The sequence below is a fragment of the Rhodamnia argentea genome, chromosome 1 (genome assembly GCF_020921035.1).
Source record: "Rhodamnia argentea isolate NSW1041297 chromosome 1, ASM2092103v1, whole genome shotgun sequence".
Taxonomy (NCBI): Eukaryota; Viridiplantae; Streptophyta; class Magnoliopsida; order Myrtales; family Myrtaceae; genus Rhodamnia; species Rhodamnia argentea.
In genome coordinates, this window is record NC_063150.1 from 13,980,924 (window position 1) to 14,006,920 (window position 25,997).

Sequence of the window (25,997 nt, forward strand, 5' to 3'; positions counted from 1 at the left end):
TTTTTTTATTCTTGATTTTACTCCAAATATGTTCTCGAGAATATAATTAGAGAATTCGAGAATCAAAATCATTGACGTTACTAAATAAGTTTCTCATCTTTTTATGTTCCAAGAAACAAAATTAGAGAGTTGCCTCCTAATTTTACTTTTATGCACTGAAAGCAAATCCAATTTATATATTAAAAAAATTTCCCATCTTTATTCATTATTTGATCGAACCAAAGCATCTTTTGCTAAGCTAAAGCTAATACCCCATTACTAACAAAAATATTTGGATTCTATGAGAAGTTCCTAATACCTAGATCAATGATCATGGACTTTCCCCTTTTCTTGGAATGTTTCAATGTCCGACTTCAGTGAATTTTCAGAATGAATATGTTAGTTATTTTCCAAGGATCAAGTGGATTTATCGGACACTCGGTAGCTATATTTAGAATATGCGCATTTACTGACAAATAAAAAAATATATATATGTATTTGAAATTAGGTGCGACGGGACTAAATAAAATGCAAACATGTTATGTTTTAAATAAGTCGTGAAATGAAAATGCTAAAGTATCTTATGCTTAATTTCCTTATTGGGTGGTACTCATATTTAGAAAAAGAAAGATAAATTTAGGGGATTTGTAGATTAAAAACTCTTTAATCTTTACTTAAATAGATTTGACTGAAATATATCCGCAAGCTAATTGCGCCGGGGCCGTTTTGGATTGTAGCAATTAGCAACTGCGCCTCCACCTAATTTTTTTTTTTTTTTGTTTTAATTATTATGATTATTAATTTCCGAATCCTTGCGCGAGTTGGAAGGACAGAGAGATCGACAATCCAGATGCGCCCTCTCTGATTTCTCGATTTTGCTTACGATTCTCCTTCCTCCCCCTGCGCAACAATGGCGTCCTCCCGCCGTCCGCTGCCGCTGATCCTTCTCCTCCTGGTCGGAGGCGTTCTGCTCGCGTGCGCGTCGGACAGCTCGCGGGACGACAAGGCCGCCCCGGCCTCTCCCTCCTGCCACAACGTCTTCCAATTGGTGATTCTTTCTGGAACGCTCTCCTCTTTCTCTTTCGATAGATTTCGAGCTGCTTTATTGCCTTTTTCGCCTCCGAGAAGTCAGATTCTGGTGCCGCATTCGTCCTACGGGGCTGGGGCTTCGTTCGATTTTTAGCTCCTGATTTGGGGGGCTGTCGAAGCGGATTGGGTTGGTCGCCTGTTTGTTTTGCTGTTGAATTATCCCGAGTTCGATTCCTAGAGCTGCGTGTAGCTGTTGGGATAGTTGTTGCTTGGTGCATTAATTTGCCAATAGTCAGTTGCGATTGCTCAGGAATAAGATGGAATTGGACTGGATAGAGTGAGAGATGCTTGCCATTTGCATAGAGGGAAATAATAAGTAGGATCCAGAATGACAAGATGTTGTGTCAATGAAGTAAGCTTTCTTCGTTGAAGCTGAGAGAGTTGAAGAAGCGCTAGAAAATCGAACTAGTCACGGTGGAAGTTTTAGGAGACCTAGCATGAGTAATGCAGCCATGTGTTTGTTTGCTTTAGGAATTAAAGTTCCAGGAAGATATTTGGCAGTTCCGAACTCTTTTTTTTTTTTTTTTTCACTGAAGGAAATTGTTTTAGTTTTGTCATTTTTTAGGTTGGAACTGGGCTTACATCCTATAGAACAATGGTCTTCCTTAAATTTCCAAGGTTAGGAAGGTAGCAGAAGGTGTGTTTCTACAATAGCAATATGTAAAGGTCGGTTGAGAAAAAAACCGGTTTATTCTTCCTAAGAAGCTTCTAAGTTCTTTCACAAGTTTTTCTGGTATGTATCTATGAAGTAAACAATGGTGACTACTCCAATTGTCTTTCAGTGGAGGCAACACGAATTACGCATGATTGTATATTTATATCATTTACAAGTTGCATTTGAGTCATCATGTCAAAGTAAATCTTGATTTGGCTGTTGCTTTATTTTCTGGAACAATTACTTAAAGGTGAAATGAAAATTCTCTCAATGCCATACCAGACATGCTGGAAAGTACTGGTGAGAGTATAACAATGATTTTTTTGGAGGTTATACTTTTTGAGGACATTTGAGGTCTCTTTCAAGACATGTCAATAATTTTGGCATGTGGCTCATGCTATTGTTGGTTGAGGATTGGTGTAAAGTGTCCCAGGGAACTAAGATTGTTAGCATTAAAGTCAAGGAACCGAGCTTTATTTTGGAAATGACACCTCCATCTCTGTGGATAAGAAGTTGTAGAATGTCTGTTTTTAAACTGGATTTTTGGTGGTTTATTCGTATTTGGAGACACCTGAAATGGGTTAGCTATAGAAAGTTAAAAAGAAAATTTAGGGATGTGAGTAGAAACCTTCCTTCATCGATGAGGCTGCAGAAGCTCTGCGACTTGAGCAGGCTTCAGTTTTCTAAATGCTATGGCAAAGATATTTCTTGTTAACATCAAGATACAGGCTTTATCTTACGCGAAACAATCAATCTATGCCCTTCATTAAGGCGGGAAACTATTTTTTTTTTTTTTTTTGTGTCACTAGTGTTCTTAACACTCATATGCACCTAACCACATGACATCACCATGTACCAATTCCATCTGTAATCGTTAATCCCAAGGCTGACTAGTTTTTTATCTATCTGGATTTGAAAATACTGATATTGGTAGTTGGCCAGCAGAATTTATTCTTTTTCTCCCCTTGGTACGAGAGAATTAAATAAGCTTTGTGACACTTGCAGTAACATTTGTCAGCTCAAGATCTATGCTTACTTATGTTTGAAATTCTTTATTCTGCATGATGGATGAATATGATCATTCTTTTGGGAGGCTGACTCTCTGATATACTGAGGTAAAACCTTCAGGTAAAAGTTAAAAGTTGGGTTAATGGCGGCCAAGGTAAAACTTTAGGTGGTCTAAGTGCAAGATTTGGGGCCTTGCTGCCTTCTGATGCTGAAAAAGGTGTCAAACTACCTCTTGTTTTGTCAAATCCTGCAAACTGCTGCTCAAATTCCTCCACAGAGGTATTCCTTTCCTCATAAAGTGTCTTATTGTGATCGTCAATTTACTACTCATTTGACAGGATTAAGATCAACCTGTTGTTGATGTTATCTTTGTTTTGATTTCTTTATTTTTTGGCAGCTAAAGGGATCTATCGCTTTAGCCACACGTGGAGATTGTGACTTCACAACCAAGGCGGAAATTGCACAAGTAGAAAGTGCTGCAGGCCTTTTGGTGATAAATGATGAAGAAGGTAGTATAACAAATGCATCATTATGAGGAATTTGGAGCATTTATTCGATCCTTTTTCTGCTTTAGCTTCTTTATTCTTCTACATCTATTGCAATAGCAGCGAAAGTTAAAGCTAGGTGTTACACGTGGTTCAGTATTGCCTGATATTCATCTATCAAAACATTGCAGATCTTTTTGAGATGGTTTGCCCTGAAAATGGTACTGCTCTCAACATATCAATTCCTGTCATAATGGTGTCAAAGTCCGCTGGAAGTATTCTGAAGTCTATGCTAGTTGATGGAAGAGGTGAGCTTTCTACTGTCTAGAGCATGCTTAAATTTTTCATACTGCTCTTGATACTTCCTGACATTATGTGCTCCCCTTGAGTGCACTTGATTTTGAGATTTGGTACTGAGGAAAAATCTTTTGTACCTTTCAAAAAGTCTATATCTACATATTCAATGGTTTAAAAATTTGATATTAATTGACATTCATAAGTTAGTGTTGACATTAGGATTATTGATTTATTATCTTTTTCTGTTATGGTACTTTTGTAGCAATATAACAGAAAGGAGACTGCTGTTAATGAGTTTGAGAGAGAGAAAGGGGGTGGGGATTGGGGAAGGGGCACAACACATCAGAAAAATTGAAGGACATACCTTGCAAAGTGTCAACTCTGAAAGTATAGGGGACCGTAGTTTCTTTGGATTTTTTTTTCCTTTTGCATCTTTTGCTAATTATAAGTCATGCTGGACAAGACAAAAGGCCTAACCGCTGCTTGACTGATAGGCGGATGAAAAGATTGAGTACTTCTACTGAAATGCCTTTTTGTTCTTTTAATCGCTTCTATGAAAATGAGGATAAAATGGTGAAAATAATTTGACCCAATCAACTTTCCTAAAGCTAGCCAAATACAAATCATCTTCACTGAAGCAATGCCTTGGGCGAAGGCACGCCTTGGCTGAGCCACTGATCTTAGTGATGCCCCGGTAAAGGTGTGTTGCTTACTACCAGGCAAGGGGGATTGATGCCTAGCCTGGGTACCTAAGATGCCTGGAGTATCTTTTTTTGACAAAACACAACATATAGCTTGTAGAAGGGATTAACCATGGCGCAAAGTAACATCATTGCTTTAAAATAGAGTAACTACAGTCTATTTCCCAAGTTGTCAGGATTGGCACCCTATGTAGCATCATTTTGAGGTCTTCGGGGATGTGATCGGGTAAGCATAATGAGATCTGGAAAGCTCAACAAATTGAGGCCTAAAACATGATATATATATATTTTAACTTTGTTTGATGGAATTATTTACCTATTAAAATCAAAAGGAGGGAATAAAGCCCAAAAGTCAACCTCTACTTAAGATGAGGTCAATGGTTGAATTGGTGCTACTGTATATTCCTGATATTTAATGTAAGAATAGTGTTATTGGTATTGTTCAGATTTCACCATTCACCATAAGCATGGCAGTTGCAAAAGCAAATGAGTTTCGCATGAGTAGATCAACAAACGACGGAAAACGTCGCTACAAGAACTTGCATTTCTAAAATCCTTTGATGTATAAATACTTTACGGGCACATCCACCATGGCCTCATCCATAAAAGTTTCCTCGTGTCACTCCTCTTCACATCTCTTTTTGGAAATGATACTGATCATCATCTCATTTGTAATGACTTAATGAATTCTGATATCTTGTCAAATCTGTCAGATCCTCCAACCAAAATTGAAACAAAAAACAAAGAAATCAATGAGTTGCTTTTTGATAGAAGTGATATTCACTATATAGACTTTAGTAAGATAATATGTTCATATAATTCACACGCTCGGTCTAAGGTTGATGCTGTGTCTTCCACTTCATTGTCCTCACTATTGTCGCTGCAGACTCTTGTTGAATGGTCCCGTCAATAATATTCACCACTTTGTTTTATATGGACCTCATCTTTTGATAGGATTTATTCAAAGTTATGGATTCTCTCCTTCATTTTGGTATCTCTCTTCTTGCCGTAACTTCAACCTCAAGTCATGCATTGCAAAAGCCAAATCATTCATTTTCTTTTGTTTGCAAATGACTTCTTTTCAATTTCACCTAATTTCAAAAGAAGCAAACATTCCCTCACAGAAATGATAAAACTAGGTGAGGTGATATAAGTAACTTAATGCCTCACCATCTCAAATGTGCTCCAATTTGTTCACATCCAGTGGAGCTACAAGTTAAACTCAAAAATTTTCAAACATCTTCAATCCTGGACATTGATCTTAATAAGAATCCCACCACTCAGCTATAGTCGTATGAAAATGTATCTTCTTGGCTATCTAATGGGAAGGTTCTACCTCAGACCTAAGATAAGAAAGGTGGCTCGAAGGTCTTGCTCTGAAAACATCGACATAGGAGCAGAAGTCCAGTATGCTGCAAAAGTATAAGGATCACTAGTGGCATTACACCTATTAAAAGCTGCAACCTGTTTACCTCCTTTTAACATTATCACAACTCAGCTAAATATTGTCCGTCAAAACTAAGCTAAATTTTGTCCTTTGCTTGATCCATCTGCTCTTAAATGAACCCCATAGCATGACTTGCATCAGAATTGGTCATCCTTAACTCCTTGATAAGTGGAAATGCATCTCTCAAACATGTCAACACATTAGACCAAATTCCATGCGAGTGGGAAATTGTTGCCTAAATTTTGTTACCCTCCTTCACACTAGTAAATCTAGGTAACCTCCATTCGTTAGAAGTAAACATTGATATCAGCGCATCTTTATTTTCGGAAAGGTTGTATCCGAAGGTGGAGTAAGCTATTGCAAAAAGTGTAACTTAAGTACAATGAATTCCTTTCCTTTGGTAAAATACCTTAACCATGCGAGGAACAAAGTTCTTCAGTGTTAAGTTGTGATCCTCCTACCCTGAGCAATGGTCGCTTGATAAACTGTTTTTCTCCTCAAAATTTTCAAACATCAAATCTATACAATGAGCTGCACAATTTGTCCAACACAACTTTTTCCTTTTCTCCATTAACATTTTTCAGCCAACTCATAGTTTGAAGCATAACCGTACAACTTGAATGATGTTTTCTTTAATGTTGTCTAGCTATGAAAAAGTTTAGCAGCAGATGTTGAAATGTCAGATATATCTATGGGTGCTAAGAACACTGCTCTTGGTCTATTCACCGCAGAGCTGCAAATTGATCCCCTCCTTCTATCACCAACCATCAGACACAATAGTAGATTCCTGTTTTCTCCGCTCTTGTTTATACTCGTCAAGCACTCCGTTGTCCTTTCTACCTCCTTTCTCAGGTATCTCCCTAGTATCATTGTAGGATGGTGGTTTCAGATCAGGCATGTTGTGCTATCAGTTCAATCATATTCACTAGTTCTAGGTTTTTAATGTAATTAAAAGGAACTGCACTACTATGAAAAATGTCCAATAGGTTGGCATGCTATATCATGTTAATCATCCTTAAAAAGATTACTAATGGTTGATTGTTTTGACTTCTTCACATAGCCATAGATTGTCTCCTTGTCTCTTTTGCTTCTTCAATTGCTTTATCTCATTATCATTATTTAAATAATAAAATTTTTCTTTCTTTCTTTTCAAATTCTTCTGTTTGACTTCGGAGAATGCCAAAAAATTTGTGTTCTAACAATCTCAGGAGCCTTAGAACATGGTTTGACATTATGACTTGTCCCGATTAGATGATGTTTTAATCGATAAGTTCCACTAGCAAGGGCAACCTCACAAAATTCATATTTGAAATTTCTACTAGCATCATCAATCTCAATTGCATGCTGGCTATCCAGGTTCAGCCTAGTACTTGAAGTATTCTCCCTAGTTTTCTTAACACCAAACATGACGGTCCAACAACTCCTAAAGCATAGATTGGTGAATTGATTCAACAAATAGTCATCTTTACTTTAGCCAAAAAGTAAAGAACAGAGAACACAGAGAACTCAATAGTAACAAATGAGAGCAAGGTGACCAACAGAGTTTCAGAATTGAGGATGGAGAAAAACTTTACCTTCAAATAGCATTGCTCTCCTGCTTGAGCTCCCAAAGCTCATGAATCTTTTCTTCACTACTGCTCGAGCTCTGGATTTGGTCTTCAACCCTTGCACAAACAGGGAATAAATGAGAGAGATGACTCAGTCACTCATCTGATCTTTTTTCTTGTCTTACGGGTTTGGGCTGTAAAAGAAAGCATATTTCTACAAATGGGTCTTGGGCTGGCAAAAGATGGGTCCATGTTCCATAATCTTAAGCCAAATTGGCATATTTGCGGGGCATAAAATGATCCCTGTGATCATATGTGGGTGCAACTCTTCATAATCCTGTGGCCCTGGATTGCAATCCTGCTTCGCTTCCTATTACCTGCTATTTTTTTTTAGTAACCTTGGATCATTTATGGAACTTCGGATCTTAGGATCACTTACAATCCAATTTGCGATCCTGACAACCATGCCTGACAGGGTTGCTTACATGAGGAAACTTGGAGATACTGTAAATGGGGGAAGCCATATTACAAACCAGAGAGAACCTAGAGCACTTTTGACAACACTGGACCACATCATTTGGTCATCCCCAGAACCATGGGCTTTAGCTAAATAAAGAAGAGCTAGGGAAGCTGGATTCCAACAAATGATGCCATGCTCTGAAAACATATGGTCTGAAACCATTACATGCTTGTTGACTGCTTGAGAGCCAAAATGAATTTCTTCTACCATCTCCATTTTCAAACACAATCTTTTTGGATAAAAGAGTTCCATCTCTTGATCAAATGTTCCCAACACAAACCCCATAAGGTGAGGAGATACTTTTGTCGCTCCAACCATTTGAGATCAACAACATACTTGCTTTGACAACTTTCACCAAACAGAATTACATTATGAATCGAATCTCAATAGCGATTCACTCAAGAGGCTTGCTTAAAGATAAATAAGTTCTTAAATCTCAATAAGGCGTGTGATGGCCTTTTTGTGATGTCAACCATACTATCCCAAATGCTGTACCTTTGGAGCTGTTCAATTCTCTTGGAAAGCAAAACAGTAATTGGCTATAAAGAGAGAAAAAGAGTTATGATGTCTTTAATACCACCCCAAGGGCTGTACCTTTGGAGCCGTTCGATTCTCTTTCGGCAATGAAGACAGAAAATGAGTTGGGAGACTGGAGAGTAATCCTTTTTAAAACCACTAGGTGTATACCTTTCAACCTTCTTGAGGGTTCCCTCCCTAATATTAGATGATTGAAAAGAAGAGCCTAATGAAAGTTCAAAGTGTTACAGAGGAAGAGCCCCAAGCCATACCTTCATCTGTGCGTACTTTTCTAATTTTTTACGCAACTTTGAAGTGATAGAAAGATTGTGCTAAGTAGTGCTTCTACCCAATGTTTCTTGACAATTTTTCCTATCCACTTTCACTATCTAAGCAGAATTACTGTAGCTCGGTTTTTATATATCTTTGTTTGGATGCTGTCAGTGTTTCTAATGACATTTTCATTTGCAGTGGAGATACTATTATACTCCCCAGTTCGCCCACTAGTTGACTTCTCTGTTGTCTTTCTATGGATGATGGCTGTTGGAACGGTTGTCTGTGCTTCACTTTGGTCTGATTTCACTGCTGCTGAGCAGATCGATGAGCGATATAATGAGCTATCACCAAAGGTTATTCTTCTTCTTATTTTGAAGCTTATGGTCTCTCGACGAAGTGCATTAATATGGTTTTAATTGATATTGATTTTTACAGCTGTTTCTTTTAAGTCAGCATATTTGTCCTTCTATGCATGTGGACAATGTCAAATACATTCCGTCCTTTGTACCTGTCAATTTGACAGATAGACTATTTGAATATTGTTTTTCTTTTGATGGATAGGTGTCTTCAAATGGTGGAATAGCCAAAGATGATTCTGAGAAGGAAGTCTTGGATATAAGTGTAATGGGTGCTGTTTGTTTTGTCATTACAGCATCGATATTTCTTGTGCTACTCTATTTCTTCATGTCATCATGGGTCTTATGGGTGCTGATAGTTCTCTTCTGCATTGGTGGTATCGAGGTAATTGCTCATTTTAGCTATTCATTTTTGCTGTAGTGAACTTTTGAAGGTATGACCAAATGCTTAGCATGATCCCTTGCCAACATCTGCGTGAAGTTCCTAGTAGCAGCGGACAATGTGTATTAGATCCTTTCTGTGTACCCGTAGTCCTCAGTCTTTATTTTGTTCTTTATCCATTTTTCTCTTCTTTTATCATCTGGGGATTTTCTCTCTTTGGGGGGAAGCGGGGGTGTTACTTCTCGAGGAGCGAAGGCAGGATGTGTGGAAGTTGGGGAACAAATGGTTGTAGTCCCTAAAAGATATTTTGATTCTGCAAAAGGAAAAACTAATACAATATCTGATCGATACAAAAAATTCAGATATGCCGATGTCTCCAAAGTTATTGTTCATTAAGTTTGAATCAGTAAGAACGAGGAAAACATTACATGGGACAGTTTATTTTTTTTTTTAATTTTTTTAAATTTTTTTTTTTTTCAGTCAAATGCATGGGACAGTTAAGGAGGAGAAAATTTAAACATATATAATACAATCACTGAATATAATACAGAGTGTTATCTTCCGTGGAAGTCAGTTGTCTTCCTTTTAGGCCTTATTTCGTAGGCATTTTATTTCAAGATCCTCTAAGCTACTAATCAAAGCTAATGAATGTGAAAATATTTATAGAGAAACCACCAAACGTAGAGTTACAATCTAATGTTAACCCCCAACAGTATTGGAGTAGATCCATTTCCATATAGGTTATCAAGATGATTCTGTCTGTGTTGCTACAGTTTCTGTTAGTAATCACAACTTGCTTGGCACTTATCACATGTAAAAAAAATTGAGACATTTTTCTGAGTCCTTCACATGAACGTTTAGATAGCTTTTGTCAGAGAATGTGGAGGACTGTAGGTTGTTTTTGCTTCATTGAGTAATGTGGAGATGGAAATATATACTGCTTTAATTGCTGCAGAGAGGAGATAGAGTTACAGCTCTGTAAGCTCACGGATGATTACCCAAATTTCACTTTCAATCTGCACTCACTGCAGTGTGCGATTTTACATTTCTATAGACTAGTCCTTTATATGCCAGTTTTGTAGTATATGGATCTTGTTCATCTGTCCATTGGTTTTTCTCAGTATAAGTGGGAAATTGGTAATATTAGTGTGTTATAATTTTTTTTTTTCACTTACATGATTCTTTTCACAGGGAATGCATTCTATTATATTAGGTTTAATCTCAAGGTATCCTCTTAATCCTTTATTTCCATTATCAAAGATGTTAAATTTCTCTATGTCAGACATGCTTACTTTGTTTAGTCTTATGAAAGCAGAAAATCCAGGAACTGTAGCCAGAAGATGGTTGGTATACCTCTGATAGGAGAGGTGTCGTTGATCTCTATTATTGTGCTAGTTCCTTGCATGGCATTTGCCATATTCTGGGCTGTACATCAGAAGGCTTCGTGGGCTTGGATTGGACAAGATATTCTTGTGAGTTCACTACATTGGACTTTATCTATTTATTTATTTGTTTTGCTTGGCGTGGGCTGGAGATAAATAAGTTGTCATCTTGATGCTTCATATTACTTGTTTATCATGTTTGTCTAGAACTTTAAGTGTGCTTACGCAATTTAAGGTTGCTTATTCGCCCTGGGTCCATCTATGGACAATCTTTGCACAAGGTGGAGTGTATGACAATAGCTAGTTCCCAATGAGGAATTGTTGGATTTGTGCCAATAAATGGATAAACTTATTAATCGTGTTATGTGTAGACCAGAAATTCCCATAGAGCAGCGAGACTTAAGTAGTAATTCATGTTCGTACAATGTTTTGATAGCAAGCGGTGTTTCTCTTTGGAAGATTGCCAAAATTTGTGTCTCCTTCAAGTTGAAAAGACACATTTATCCCCAAACCCTACACCGATCGCTTTCCCATCCCTCTCTTTTTCTCCACCCTCCTTACTTAGTCACAAACAATAGGCTCTCTCTCTCTCCTCCCCTAACTGCTGCTACCTCTGTTGCCTGCCGCTGCCTCCTCCTATGCCCCTTGCCACTGAGCCACCCTATCTTATCTCATAGAGGTTCGCCTTGCAGTCATGGGAAGTTGAGTTTGCGCAAGACGCATGCTAGACTGAGATGGGCTTGCGTGAGTTGTGAGATCCCAGGGCTCACGCAAGCCTGGCAAGCTTGGTGACAAAGCTCAAGATGGCAATGTGAAGTCTGTCACAAAGCCTGCACATCTCCATGGCAGTGGGCTCCGATCTGGACTGGTAGGAGGGAGATGGCGGAGGGGAGAGAGTGTCTTAGGGTTGTTGTTTCTTTTTTTTTTTGTTTTTGGGGGGGGGGGGGGAGGGGGTAGGATAGTTTGGCAAGGAAAAGGGAAATTTTTAAATAAGTGAAGTTCTGAGGATGCAAGTTAATATGAAAATGACAAAAAAGATCTAACTTGTAGTTTTTAAAAGGGGGGATGGTATTTGATATGTGGGTGCAAATCTCAGGAGGTTTTTTTTTCACTTATTGATATTTATGTTATTTGGGATGATTTGTACCTCTATCAATCCTGATATCCTGTAAATGCTCCTCATTGGCCCCCTACCTCAACTGACTTTATAATGCTCATTGAAAAGGATGACGTTTTGTCTAAATTTTTTCAAATCCTTACCCTAGGTCATTACCTAAATTGATCAGCAATCATGATCTATTTCTTGAGTTAATCCTGAACATAGAAATCCAAGGTAACATGAAAGTCTGGTCTATTTGTGGGAAAACAAACAACCTCAGGTTTGAGGTTTTGGTTATTGTTGATAAGGGTTAGTACTCCCTTATCATTGCAAAAGCACCTCACGACATGATACCATCATATCCCTCTCCTAGGCGACAAATTGACAATGGACAATCAGGGAATGATTGACGAATTGATCGTTTATCTTCGATGGCGACGGCAATGGGGGATGACATTGGGCGATGGTGATGAGATTGATCAGTTTACATGGTGGGTGATTGTTGAATGTGTAATGGGCTTAGGCTGTCTACACTGTCATCTGCTTTGTACTGGTGGCAGTCCTCTAGATGTTTAGTGTGTATTTTTGCAATGTGCTCCGCTACCTTGTAACAGTGGAAACAAAGACTAGAGAAAACCGTGTGTGTAATTAGGATGGCGCTTAAGTATTTATTCAAATTTATCAATTGCAATCTAGAAAACATGAAATTACAGAATATCACAATCACTAAATATGAAAGTTACGCAGTTTCCTTTATTCCTAACAAAGAGTATCATGCATTTCTGTAAAGCAATGTTAGAAGTCGATGATTTTACTGCTATGATGTGGTGTTCTTCCAAACCTAGATTTTTCGAGGCAGTAGCTTGACAGGCTGCATGTGTTCATTTGTCTCATCAGAGCAATGCCATCATTTTTTGTTTCTCATTTTGCTCCATCATTTAGGTCTGCACTTGGAGGCAGTGGGGACTTGCAAATAAAGATAATCAACATACATGTGCTTTTCTTTTGCATTTTTTACCTTTGTTTCTTCATTGTATAACAGTAGCTGGCTTCTGCTTTCCCTGTAATGCTAGTTGACATTTGTTAGTGATATATGTCCTTGAAGTGTATCTTTCCACTTACTTCATATGTTTTCTTCAGGGAATTTGCATGATGATAACAGTGTTGCAGGTTGCACGTCTTCCAAATATTAAGGTAGCTCTAGTTATACTCATGTTTTGCGCATGTGATTTCTGTTGCCATACTGAAAATTGTATTCCAATCAGGTTGCATCGGTATTACTATGTTGCGCATTTCTTTATGACATCTTTTGGGTCTTCCTCTCGCCTCTTCTCTTCAAAGAAAGCGTCATGGTTGCGGTAAGGTCTACACCACTCTTCTACACCAGTTTTTACTCTTTTAAACCTGAAAGTGTAGGAGTCCTGATTAATAACGGCATTGTTGATGTTATGAATATTAAAATAGAAGGTATATTGAGACTGAAAGATTGGGGTTAGTGTAACCTGCCTGTCTATTTATAGTGAATATTGTAAAAAAGCTATTTACAAATACACCTCTGCCATTACAAGAGCTCTCAACTTTTCCCCCTCAACATGAAGATATATGTCATATTTTCCAAGCTTGTTAATGTAATTCACTTGAGAACCATGGAGAGGCTATGTAGATATGTCAGAAAGCCAACCATTGGACCTCAAAAAGGCTAATTAAATTTCTCTAATGATTAACTTTCCCTTATAAAGTGAGGTCAAGCATAATATGGTTAGGTCTCTGAGGAAACACAGGATCATAGGCTACAATGTAGTGCAAGGAAATGTTTTTGAATAATTTAGGTCTTCATTTAGTTCACTAATGAGATTTAGTTGGATAGGTTTTAATATTCATTTTGGAAGTTACTCATGTGCGTATGAGTTTTATTTTCTTAAATGATTTTTTCCCCTTCGTGTAGGTTGCTCGAGGTGACAATAGTGGTGGAGCTTCTATTCCAATGCTGTTGAGAGTCCCTCGGCTCTTTGACCCTTGGGGTGGTTATGACATGATTGGGTTTGGGGACATTCTTTTTCCTGGTCTTCTTGTTTCACTTCTTTACAGGTACAGATTTAAAATGTGCTTAATTACCCCTTAGCATTGGAAACGAAATAGATAAAAAGTATTTCTCCCGGCTTTTTATGTAATGAAGAGAATAAACGAATGGAGCTCTCATAAACACAAGAATGTTTGCTTGTGCGGATTCCTGATTTGATAAGGAGATATGGGTTAGAGAATAAAGAGTTAGAAAATAGAGTACAAGCATTTTCACTAATATAAAATTACAGTTGGGAGCATTTTCTTGGACTATGAATGACTTTGAAAAATCATATGGACAACGTACTAATTTAATTTACCACTCTTTTCATCTTTGTTCATTTACAAGATAACGTAATTAGGCCTTCCATCATATTAATTCCATCAGGGACAATCGTCATACCCTTTGCACACTGCTACTATATACATATACATGCCTTGTATTCAGCATTCACATTTCTATAACTTATGTTGGTCATTATGCTAGTTATAGGCCTGAGTACTTGCTAATGTGAAACTGCATATGTAAAGAAAAGTCCAATTTATGTTAAAATATGACTGATGTCTCATGTCAAGTAGACTGTAGATTGTGGGAAAAAGTTCAAGTTGCTGAGATATAAAGAATCTGCTCACAACTTTTGTTAGGAATGTGCCATATGATAACATGTTGAACTCATTGCTTTTTCCATTATCCGGATAGAATCAAACAACTAACTGTTGGAAGTTGTTTGAATCCTTCGATTGTTCATTTCTTTTTCCACTTAGGCTCATTCAGTTGTTTTCTTTCGACTCATATTGGAAGTTATTCCAATACTACCCTCTCTCTCTCTCTCTCTCTCTCTCTGCCCTGCATATAGCTGTATCGTCCAAGAAACTGTTTATGCCCAACCCTTGGAACATACTACAGCTCCAGGTGGCGAAGAGCCGACATAAGACTTTCTGTTGGCTTTGCCCAAAAAACAAAATCAGTCTTTGGGCATTCTCTTGGTCGTAGTAATTGGGGTAATTGCTCTTGCGGAGGATGCCTTAACAGAAACTTATCATCAAAGATCAAAACAATCTGCGAAAGCTATCGTTCTTTTTCTCTCGTCTCAATGTTGCGTACTCTCCTTTTCTGTCTTTGACTTTGCCACTTGAGTACTTGGACTCTGCTTGTTCACACTACATGGTTCTGGTGTAAACAATCGTCATTGGAGTGGGGTTGTAACCAATGAAACTGTGTATTATCTTTTGATATGGCAATGCATTTTGAGACAATTTCAAACACCAACCATGATTGCTTGGTCCTTGTACTTCCTTCTCTCTCTCTCTCTCTCTTTCTCTCTCTCTCTATGTGTGTGCGCACGCGTGCATGTGTATGTGACAAGTGTATCATCGAATCTTAACTCGGTGTTTCATCTTATTTGACAAATGATTTCATTTTCAATATTTCAAATTTCTAGGAGTTCCCATCAGCTTTTTCTACCAAAGTAATCTATTGGTTTTTTGTCTCATTTTTAGATAATTAATAATGGTTAGATGATTGGTTAGTGGATTCTCTTATTGTTCTTGCGACTTTTATATGATCGGCGTGTCCTTAAATTGGTGGTTGGGTTGAATTCTATATATGTATATCATGTATTTCTAACCTTTGCAACTATGAAATCAACCTCATAGGAATTTACTCTTCTCATATTTTTTAACTCATAAATGATGTCGATATTAGGAGCTATCTAGGTAGAGTACAATGGTTATGACTTTATATGACTGGTGTGATTGAATGTCATAAATAGTGGATAGAAAAAAGTTATGCAAAATGGACAAGATCAAAAGCTGAGTTTTTGGACAAGGATATAGTAGGCTTTAGAATTCTTCAAGGGAAAATACACTTTGCCCTTGAATTTTTCTATGAATTTCTTTACCTCCTAAAATTTGTTTGTTCTCACTTCAGTTGTACCCTTTTGCTATATCAATTTGCACCAAATTTTTTCATCTTTCATCTGTTCAAGTTGGGATATGTGATTTCTAATGAATAGAAACTTGTTCAAATGATATTTTGGACTTAACATTTGCCATTAGAAGATGGAGCTTTAGTTGGGAGTTTCATTGTTTTGTAATTGTAGTTGGGAAATTGATACCAAGAATCTCTTTTGACTACTTAAGTGACCAATTCTAACGAGGGTTTCATAGGTATGGACTTGGAGTTAACTGATGCATGTTTTGAAAGTGCAATAGAAACAAACTTCAAAGTGAAAAATAAAGACGACACTTGATGGTGCAGATTGTACTTTTGCCTTATGGATATTTTATTCAACCTGGGAACAGCTATAAAAGGCAGGATATGTCTAACACCCAAATGCCCAATGGCTGCTTTTTCTTTTATGTGCTAGGTAAACAATCGATCGAATATAAATTTTGAAAGTAGATTAATCCTTCTGCAAGCCCAACTATGTCAAAGATTACTCAAGCTATGACTATACCAATTGTAACCACAAAAGCATTGACAGCTTCAACAAATTACATAAATTTGTCAAGAACCCACTTCTTACAAATTAGGAATTGCCAAAAACAATTAATTCTATACTTTTACCTATATTTTTGTGAAACCATAGCCTAGACTGTGGTGTTGCTGGCTTTGTTGAAGATAATGAATAGTAGGGGTAACGGTAGACGTGACAATGGTGAATGGTGGTAATTGCAAATGTGGTGGTGGTTAGAGGTAATTCCAAGGACAGTAAAGGCAACAGAGGAGGTGATGTTGTGACTGATGCTGTGATGCATTAATGTTTTACTGATGTTGGAGTTGGTGAAAAGGTGGATGGCATGAGAGACAGCAAAGAATTGGTTTTGATGAACTCGTTTTTGTCCTTGCTTTGTTTTTCCTGTAATCCTCTTGTAGCTTTCGCTGTGGATACCATGTTCTGTATATGTACTATAAAGTGGAGTTTGCTCCTGATTTCGCTCCCCCCCCCCCAAAAAAAAAAAAAAAAAAGAGAAACACCTTAAGGAATCTGTAGTGTTTAAGATTGATATTCAAAAGAACTTGTGGATATACTTGCCTGTGATGCTCAAGTAATTATTCGCTTAAACCTATCCATGCATGATATTACAAATGGATGTGTAGAGTTTGCTTTTTTTTTTTGCAAATCTTGTGTCAACATCATGTATGACTGTAAATGCAATAGTTCTGATTATTTTTGAGTTGGTTGTCTCAGATTTGACAAAGAAAATAAGAGAGGTTCAGTAAATGGATATTTTCTCTGGAGCACAGTTGGATATGGAGTTGGTAAATACTTACGATTTTCTATGTCTCACTATTTGCTGTCTCCTCTAGCATCGCTTTTATTATGCTCTAAAGATATTTTATTTCCTTCTCATGTATAATAGGAGTTGGTTGTATTGTCTGTCTTAAGTGAATGAATTTCTAGTTCCTGTTCTTTGTGAATAACGTGTATCATGAAATCATTTTGTGTTCAAATGCTTCTCGAGTTGGTGTTGGTTTTGTCCTCCCAGCCACCATTTTATATTCCTATTGCTTTTTTTCTCTGCGTCATCTATTTCCTCCTTGTTCAAGTGGGTTGTTAGTGGCATGCTTGGCTTTTCTCAGTTTGTTGCTGTTTTTGAGACCAACCAAAAAATTTTGGCTGGTCATGAGATCATACTGAACTTCCAAGGATAAGGCGAAAATAGATAACGATGGCTTTTTACTCTTACCTAACTTTTTGGTCAGAACTATTGGCATTCAGGATATTAGAATATGAAATAGCTACCATATAGCAATTTCTTTTTTTTTTTCCTTTTTTGTGAGCTTCTATCGAAAAGATGCAATTCTTTATCCAAGCGGCTTTTATGAGAAAAGTAGGCATAGGTCAATCTTGCTAAAATGCATTCATGTGATGGCATCAATATGGACATGCATCAGGGGTTAATTTTCACCCTGGGTATTTAAACTACTTTTGATCATGATCATCTGATTTACTATCAAACCAGTGAGTTCATCTTTAGAGCAGTCTCTAGTCAAATATGGACATGCATCGGGGGTTATTTTACACTAATGGTATTTGAGCTACTTTTGATCAGGATCATTTGATTACTATCTCACCAGTGGCTTCAACTTTAGAGCAGTCTCTAGTTAAATAATTTTACTTGAAAGAAATGGTGTAGTGCTAGCAGTTGAAACCATAGCTCTAGAAACAGCTGGGACTGGCCTGTTAACTGGGCTTCAGCCTTAGTTCAATCCGGCTAGCTTGGATTGGTGGCTCTCAAAATCAGATTAAATTGGTGTTCAACACTGTTATGTTGCTGTCCCAAATCCTGATCGTCTGGATCCAACTGCAGTAGAACTTCACTGGAATGTGAGCATGGGAGCTATGTTCCTCTATCCTCAAAGTCATGAAAATTGCTTCATTCTGTTGGAGCTACTTTAGTATTTTAAGAGAATATGTTGATGTTGTATTGATACAAATGAACCGAGGTCCAAGATGTAAACATTTTTAGCGCCTCAGCCATAAAAATAAGCTCCTTGGCAATTTGTGTGGGAGCGCTCTGGTTCTGCACGAAGAAGAATTATACATTCGTTATGTTTCCAATCCTGATGACTTCAGCATTTTGACCTGCCTTTCAAACATTGATCTGATTGACAAATGAGCTGCTTCCATTACTAGATTTTGCACTTGACTTTCAAGAAATTGCTTTAATATTCATTTGGGATTTTTGTGATCAGATTAAATGCCATCTACTTATTGATCGCTCTTCATTTTTGCTTATTAATGTAATCTTTACTTAATTAATCGTATATTCAGTTTTTTTAATTTAAAGAATATTAATATTCTTTAAATAATTTGATATTCGCTCTATTTTCATTTTCTATTAAAAAGAATGAATATAAATTATAGAAAATAGAATATAAGAAAGAACATAAATTGACTCCTGATAGTTTTCCTGCAGTTTGGTTTATTGAAAGTTTTTATCTCTTTGTTATGTTCACCTGACTACTTTTTATGTGATATCATGGTTGTTTGGACACTGGCATGTACTTTTTACCATTTCTGATGTAGCTTTCTATTCTTTTTGCAGGCCTCTGTCTTACATACCTAGGCTTATACCTTATGAATGGTCATGGCCAACCTGCTCTTCTTTACCTTGTTCCTTGTACATTAGGTACCCAAATGCGTGATTCGCTTGACTCATGATGGCTTTCTGCTTAATTGTTGACTAACATGCCCTTTTTTTGGTCCAGGGCTGTCTCTAGTTTTGGCTTTGGCGAGAGGAGAATTGAAACACCTTTTGAGCTATGGAAACGAGCCATCATCCTCAGATGATCGTGCTGGGGAAGCTTGAGTGTTTTCAGCTGTAGAAGCACCTGCAAGAACGAGGTGTGACGAAAGCTGATACATGAGGAAGCTTATTGGGTAATGACAACGACTTTTTTCCCTTCTGGATGTATTAAATACATATATATTAACTAATTAGGGAAAAGAGCACCCGGAAAAGTTGAATATTGGTCGTAAATATGGCAAATTACTGTAAGATCCCATTGTAATTTCCATCTGGATGTATCACCATTCACAATGCAATTGTTGTCGCAATGATATTTGCCTTTCCTTTTTTTTTCTTCTTTTTCCTTTTCTTAGATCTTTGCATATGGCATTTCTAGCCCTAAAATCCCATACTAAGAATAGATTATACTGAGAGAATTGTAATTGGCATGATTATATGATGGTTCCATGTTGTCTAGTCTGTGAGCCTGTTATTTTATGGACGAGCCGATTGTTGATTCCATGTGGGTCTTAATCTTGTTTTGTTTTTCCATTGATTTGCTTTTAAGCGCCTTTGCCATCTTTGCCCAACACAAGATGTGTCATTCAGGTGTTGTATTTTATATATGATAGTGATTTTGTTCTATTTCAAAAAGAACGTTTGATTTAAATATCACCATGCAATTCAAGATTAGCTTTGATATTAGCGACCCATTTTGATCGGCTTGTAATTCAAAGTCTGCTTGCAGTTTCACCATATTAGCATACAACCCAGTATTATCGTTCAAATTTCAAGCAATTTTGTTATAACAGCCTGTAATAGCAAGTTATTCCGTCCAATTTTGAAGAAAAATGCATTCAAAACGTTTTGCAATTTCAAAACAGTAGCGTGCAATTTTCACGTGAAACGTACCATTTCAAAGCAGCGTGTAGTTTTCATGACGATGATTACATCATGGCAGCGATTTCATGCATTTATGAGTCATATAATTTTACCAGCGATTTGCATGATCATGGCACGTCCAATTTAGATGCAATATTCTGTTCATAATGCCATGAATTGCAATTATCTAGTCTTATACCTTGATTTCTATATGAGAGACATTGTCCATCAACACTTCAAGAACTCAACTAATGGTACTTTTGTCAATTTAGTACTAAATCGATGCTTATGATGTCTTTACCTCTACAATATATTTTTGGACCGATCCCCTTGGTGGATGAATCATTGCTTAGCTTACCTAAATGGGTTTTTTTTCTTTTTGCAAATGCAAACACGTCACAATTGCTTTTCTTGGTCACCTACTTCAGTTTAGTTGACTAGGGGAAAATTGTTCAAAAAATCTTAAACCTAATGTATTTTTGTCAATTGAGTCCTAAAAATTATTTTTATATCTTTCAAAAAATTTTATTTCTCTTTATTTTTTTTCTTGGTTCTCTAAGAAAAAAAAAAATAAAACAAGAAAAAAAAAAAAAAAAGGAAACAGAAGATCACAAAAAAATAAATAATTTTAAAAAATATTAAAATATTGTTAAAAATTGTTCACGTCGTCGATAGGCCAAAATTGCCAAAATGGACTCAATTGGTAAAATGTGAAAATGTTTAGGACTCAATTATCCATGTCAACTCTGACCATCTACGTCAGCGTTTTTCAGCTAAAATTGATCGGAAGGACTTAATCTGCAAAAGTAAAAATATTTAGTACTTAATTGGAAAATTTATAAGGTTTAGAACTTAATTAGCAAAAATACAATATGTTTAGGACTTTTTGGACAATTTTCCCGTTGAATCATGCCTTGGCTGTCTTGCTTCATCTGTTCAAGGTATACACACCTCTGTCCCTCTCTCTCTCTCTCCTTTCGCTTGTGGTTATTCACCAAGGATACCGAACTTGCAGCCACAGTTAAATACCAAGGTACGGCGGCTCGCCTTGCCCTCACGGGCATTGCGAGCCCGTTACCTTGGTTTGCCGGTCCATTAGCTTGGTTATGGCACCTCGCATGATCTTCGAAAGTTTCATGCCCAGTAGCGTCCACACCGAGCGTGCGTTAGGGCCGGTTTTTCCAACTCGGACCGTGACCTCTGGCGGCTCGCCTTGCCAGTTGCCACTTCCCTTCACTTTTTGTCTTGAGAGCTTGCGTATGCGCCTCGGTTCATGGTTTGGCCGGGGGCTCCATTGTATTGTTTGAGTTCATTTCCTCAATATCCGTTCTTGCTCGTGCTCTATTTCGTGATAAATTAGGGTGAGTCGTATCATTTTCTAGTTATAAGTTGCATATATGTTCGACTCCAAGTTGATTGAGCCAGGTGTGTGAACCGGTCATGGAGGACCCACCCATTTAGTGATGGTATTTGCTCTTTCCCTTCTGTCGTTCATGTTGTCTAGCTTCATGTCGTGGGCTAATCACATTGTTGGAATTCATTTGTCATCAATATTGTGTCCCGTTATGAATAATTGTTTAATCTTGAACTCGGTTTCCTCATAGGGTCTCTCGGTTCAGCCTTAATCACACCTGGGGCGTTGGAGGGCCTTGAACGCCATCTTGCGACGTCCAGCCAGGGGGGTCGGCGGCGGGTGTCCGGGGGACTGTTGTTGTGTCGGGGTGCTTCGGGATTCGATTGGGACCGTTTGGAAGAGGAGCAAGCCTCTTTAACTCGCTATCCAGCACACTTTAATCGGCTGGACGGTAGGCTTTGAGTCCTTATTTGCCTTTTTTTTAAGGTCTTGGGACGTCCATTTCACACTAGTGCATCATTTCCGAGTCAAACTTGCCTTTTAAGCCATACCATTATCATATTAGCACTATTGGGGTTAATTTATATTTATTGGTACATTTTAGTATGTCTAGATATTTCATCACTTAAAATAAAATATAAATGAAAATATAAAAAAATTTGAATAACTAAATATTACAAAATAAAAACAGGAACTTGCACTTAGTGGTAAATTGCATATTTAGGCCTAGTTCAATCCGTGCCTAATCGGTACTCATTGTCATTAGAAATCATATACAATATTTACTCGAGTTGTATCGGATTTTATTTTCTGCCCTTTTATCGCTTTATTATTATGGTGGTTTATTTGTTGAGATGTTCTAACTGTTCTTGTTGGTTGTTTGTATATTTAAATCCTGTTGTGTGATTTGACAATGCGTCGCCACCAAGATGTGCGTGGCTAGGAATGCTAAAATCGAAAACACCGTATGAAATGTTTTCAAATAAAAAGAGAAAAGGTATTCATTTTGGACGTTAGATAAATCTCTAGTGTAATCAAGTCCTCAAAACCCTAATTTCTAGTTCACGGGGAGTAAAAAGTCCTTCCACATTTTACTTGACCTCTAATTGGTTAGTGGAAATAGGTTAGTAGCAACTCTGTAAAATAAAAGGAAATTTTCATAATTAATTTAGAAAATCAAGTTGTGTTCGATAGGATTTGGGAAGGTCCGTGCCATAAGTGCCACTTCGCAAGAGGGACCATTCGTGCCCACTTGGCAATCCATTAAACTATCTCGGGAAATTTAACAAGTTCGTACCGGGGAGGAGTCTAATAGACATGTAATTAGATAACATTATGCTTATAAATGAAGAGATGTCTCGAAATTAATAATTAAACCTGTCAAAATGGGTCATAGACCAATTTATTAACTTATATATGATGGGCTGAGTCATTACATTAGTAATTTTTATTCAGTAAATGGGTAGATGTGTTTAGAATGGAAAAATCTAAAAAAATATGGGTTTTAGATGGGTTCATAGTTTGTCGAAATTCAACCCATTTTTGTGACTCTATTTTCACCCTCTGTATGAAAATAACAAACTCCTTGGACTGTTCCATGTTCATATATGTCTTGGAGCACCTGGAAGATGGGCTTGACTTCACTCTTATAAAATATATCAAGACGGCTTCTTTTTTTTTTCCCATTACTTTGTATTTTTATTAATCGTATATGTTTTGTTTGTAATTATTGGATAGCTATTAAAGTACATATTTCCTTGGTTGCATTTGGCATTGTTATTTTGACGTAATATTACAATCTTAATTCTTGTAATTGCAATTCATGGTTAGCATAAATCATCTTATTCAATATCTTACTTCCATTTAGTTAAAATTTCATTTCCTTCACGTTATTTTTGGCCGTGATTTTGTATATTCACGACCAAGTACTAACTTCCTCTTATACTTCATTATGAATTAATAGAAAATTTAAAAAAATTATGCACTATAGAAAGCCAATGCTTTAGCTTCATATAGTCAAAATAGAAATTTTATTTGAATAAAATATACACATGTATAGCTTAAAGTGAGTTAACTAGATAAATATGGATTTTTATATGTTAGATTAAATATAAAAGTATTTTAGAAATATGGGTTGGGTCCGATCGGATCGGGTATATGTTACTAAACTTGTACTACATATATATAACCGGGTCAATTTGGTCGGATCATTTTCAACTCAACTCAAACCCAACCTGACTTGCCCATTTGATTGATGGCCTCACTAATCACAAAGTTAGAATAGAAATAAGCTTAGAGATCACCAACAAAGAGCTTTTTTTTTTTTTTCAGAGTGAATAGTTGCTTATTAAAATAAATGAATGAAAAGTATTTTCATCATCTATGAAAATTGTTAGACATAAATAGTTGTTGATAACGATAATATTTTTCATTAATTAATTATTTCAAGCGATACGAGCAATTATTTTCTGAAAAAAATTTAAATTATTCATTTTTCGTGAACAAATGGAGCCTTAATTTGTTTTGGCTCAACGGTCAATCTCACTAACATTCAGCCAGGGAATATGTTGGACCTTCTGAATTACAAGATGACCGGCAATCTAGTTTTCAATCCATATCTTTAATCTCCTTTTTCGTAAAAGGTCCTTACTTTGTCGTTGATCTGACCGTGGCAATTTATGGATTTGTTCCTTGGTGATGAGATCTGGCTCATGGACATGGAGCCAGGTGGTCTCAATACCTTGCAAGCGCATAAAGAGGCTTTCGGAGCACACAGTTAAGATGCGCTTGTTTAGTGAAAAACGAATATTTCAGAAAATATTTTCTTAAAAATAATCGTTTGTATTATTTATGAAAATGAATAAATGAAAGATATTTTCACCATTCACAAAAAATGTTTAGACATAAGTTACTATCGATAATAAAAACATTTTCAAATGACTAATTATTTCAAACGATATAAGTGATTATTTTTAGAAAAAAGTATTTCAAAATTTATTTTTCGCGAAATAAACAAGCCTTAGTGTTGCGGCAACATGAATGGGAAAGATAATTTTCTCTCTACTTTGAATAGATGGTGTTCCAACACTGACTTGTCTTCCATTCCCTCCAACGTACCTCTTCAATTAAAACCACATCAAAGGACAAGTGACAATCGGTATTAGGTGCGGACGACCTGATCCTGGCTCGACGGGCTAGAGAGGCTGCTCTTACCAGGCTAGCTCGTCGTAAGGGCCGGCCTCGCCGATCTTCAACAAAATCTGAGTTGGGCGAACAAAGGCATGCTTGCTATTTTATTGAGCTAATTTTGACTTGAACAAGGTTCGTTCATTGCCACTAAAGTGAGAGGTGAGCCACAACTACATGAGGACTCGTCAATAGTTTTGTCATTTAAAATGGAAGGAACTCACGAAAGTACTTGTCACTTTTTTTGGGATATATTTTGGGACTTAAGTGCACAGTTTGAAAGTTTTAGACAACTTAACAGCATTTTCATTGCAACTATTTGAATTTTTGATGCACTTATCCCTCTTAAATATACTTATGGTATAAAAATTTGAACAAATAGGAAACGTTAAGACGTAATACTAATCAAACTATCGACATTACTTACAGATTTGTTATTTGGTTGATTAATACATTTTCATTTATTAAGCTTCGTAGAAATATTTATATGCTTTATTTGGTTTTGTCGTATGATATTACCAAATAAAATTTTCAATTAGTTGATTCATAACTTAAGAAAGGGAAAATTACCTACGGAGTTTAGGAATACTAACTTGATCCTAAACTTTTTTCATTTCTATCAATTTGGTCCTAAATCTTTACGTGAAAATTCCAACGTAGTCTCTTTCTCCAATTTTCTTTGAAAATTGCTGACGTGGCGATATAATCATCGCCGGTTGTCCTACATGGCACCCAACCACCTTATTGATTCCCCAGCAAAATCACATTGGAATTTCGTGCAAAGTTGTAGGTTTATGATTGAATTGGTATCCTTTTAATAGGTTTAGGATTCATTAGATAATTTTCCCACTTAAAAAAATAAGGGTCTAAGTAAGATAAGAAAATTTTGTTCGTTAATAAACTCAATCCCTATGAATCCTTCCATGTACAAAGATTTTGAGGGTTTAAAGAACATATAAATTTAGCTAATTCCAAATCCCACCTAGTCGTTCCTAATCGTTTTCCCCTTCTCTCTCCATCTGCTTCCTTCCAAATACGACAACCCCATTAAAAATTCTCTCTCCCTTCCTAACCATCTCTACCAAACATAACGGAAGCATTCCTTGCTCTGTCCTCACTTGTAATAAACTCAGACAACTTTATCATTTGATCCCGGATTAAGGTTGGATCGTAAGTGCAATGATTTACTTCACGGGGTGAGGTCTCTGGTTCAAGTCCAGGATGGGCCAGGAGAGCAGCTTTGGCTAAAACTCGAGCAGTTTCTTGAAAACTTGCTAATGTTTCCAATCTGTATGATCCATTTCGTCACATGAACTCGCGTGAGAACCTCATGATCCTCAAGATAGAGGGCATTCAGCCCCTGTGATCTCGGTTCATGCAGGAACTACAGAGACCTCTTTATCTACCAGACAGGAAGAAACGACCAGCACCACCAGTTCATTGGAGCCCATGCGATTCGCTTTTAGACAATAGAAGACTGGGACAGTTATGTAATAAATGTGCAGAGCAGCAACAGAAGTAGGAGGAGACAAGAAAG

At 36.9% G+C, this 25,997-nt stretch overlaps 1 protein-coding gene across 1 annotated transcript; it reads left to right on the top strand.

The window, feature by feature from the left end:
- Positions 1-788: 788 nt before the first annotated feature.
- LOC115757197 (signal peptide peptidase-like 2) lies at positions 789-19,387 on the top strand. Its single transcript, XM_048275972.1, has 14 exons — positions 789-1,027; positions 2,852-3,010; positions 3,129-3,240; positions 3,408-3,524; positions 8,716-8,873; positions 9,082-9,261; positions 10,450-10,484; positions 10,574-10,730; positions 12,880-12,933; positions 13,005-13,097; positions 13,685-13,827; positions 16,995-17,065; positions 18,856-18,939; positions 19,019-19,387. The coding sequence occupies exons 1-14, from the start codon at positions 890-892 to the stop codon at positions 19,117-19,119; spliced, it is 1,602 nt and encodes a 533-aa protein (XP_048131929.1). The 5' UTR covers positions 789-889; the 3' UTR covers positions 19,120-19,387.
- Positions 19,388-25,997: the final 6,610 nt, after the last annotated feature.

Excerpts from the sequence above, each read along its gene's own strand:
- LOC115757197 (XM_048275972.1), top strand. The coding sequence starts at position 890 with ATGGCGTCCTCCCGCCGTCCGCTGCCGCTGATCCTTCTCCTCCTGGTC. Across the intron at positions 3,011-3,128 it reads GCTCAAATTCCTCCACAGAG|CTAAAGGGATCTATCGCTTT; the intron begins GTATTCCTTTCC and ends ATTTTTTGGCAG. Across the intron at positions 10,731-12,879 it reads GGATTGGACAAGATATTCTT|GGAATTTGCATGATGATAAC; the intron begins GTGAGTTCACTA and ends TGTTTTCTTCAG.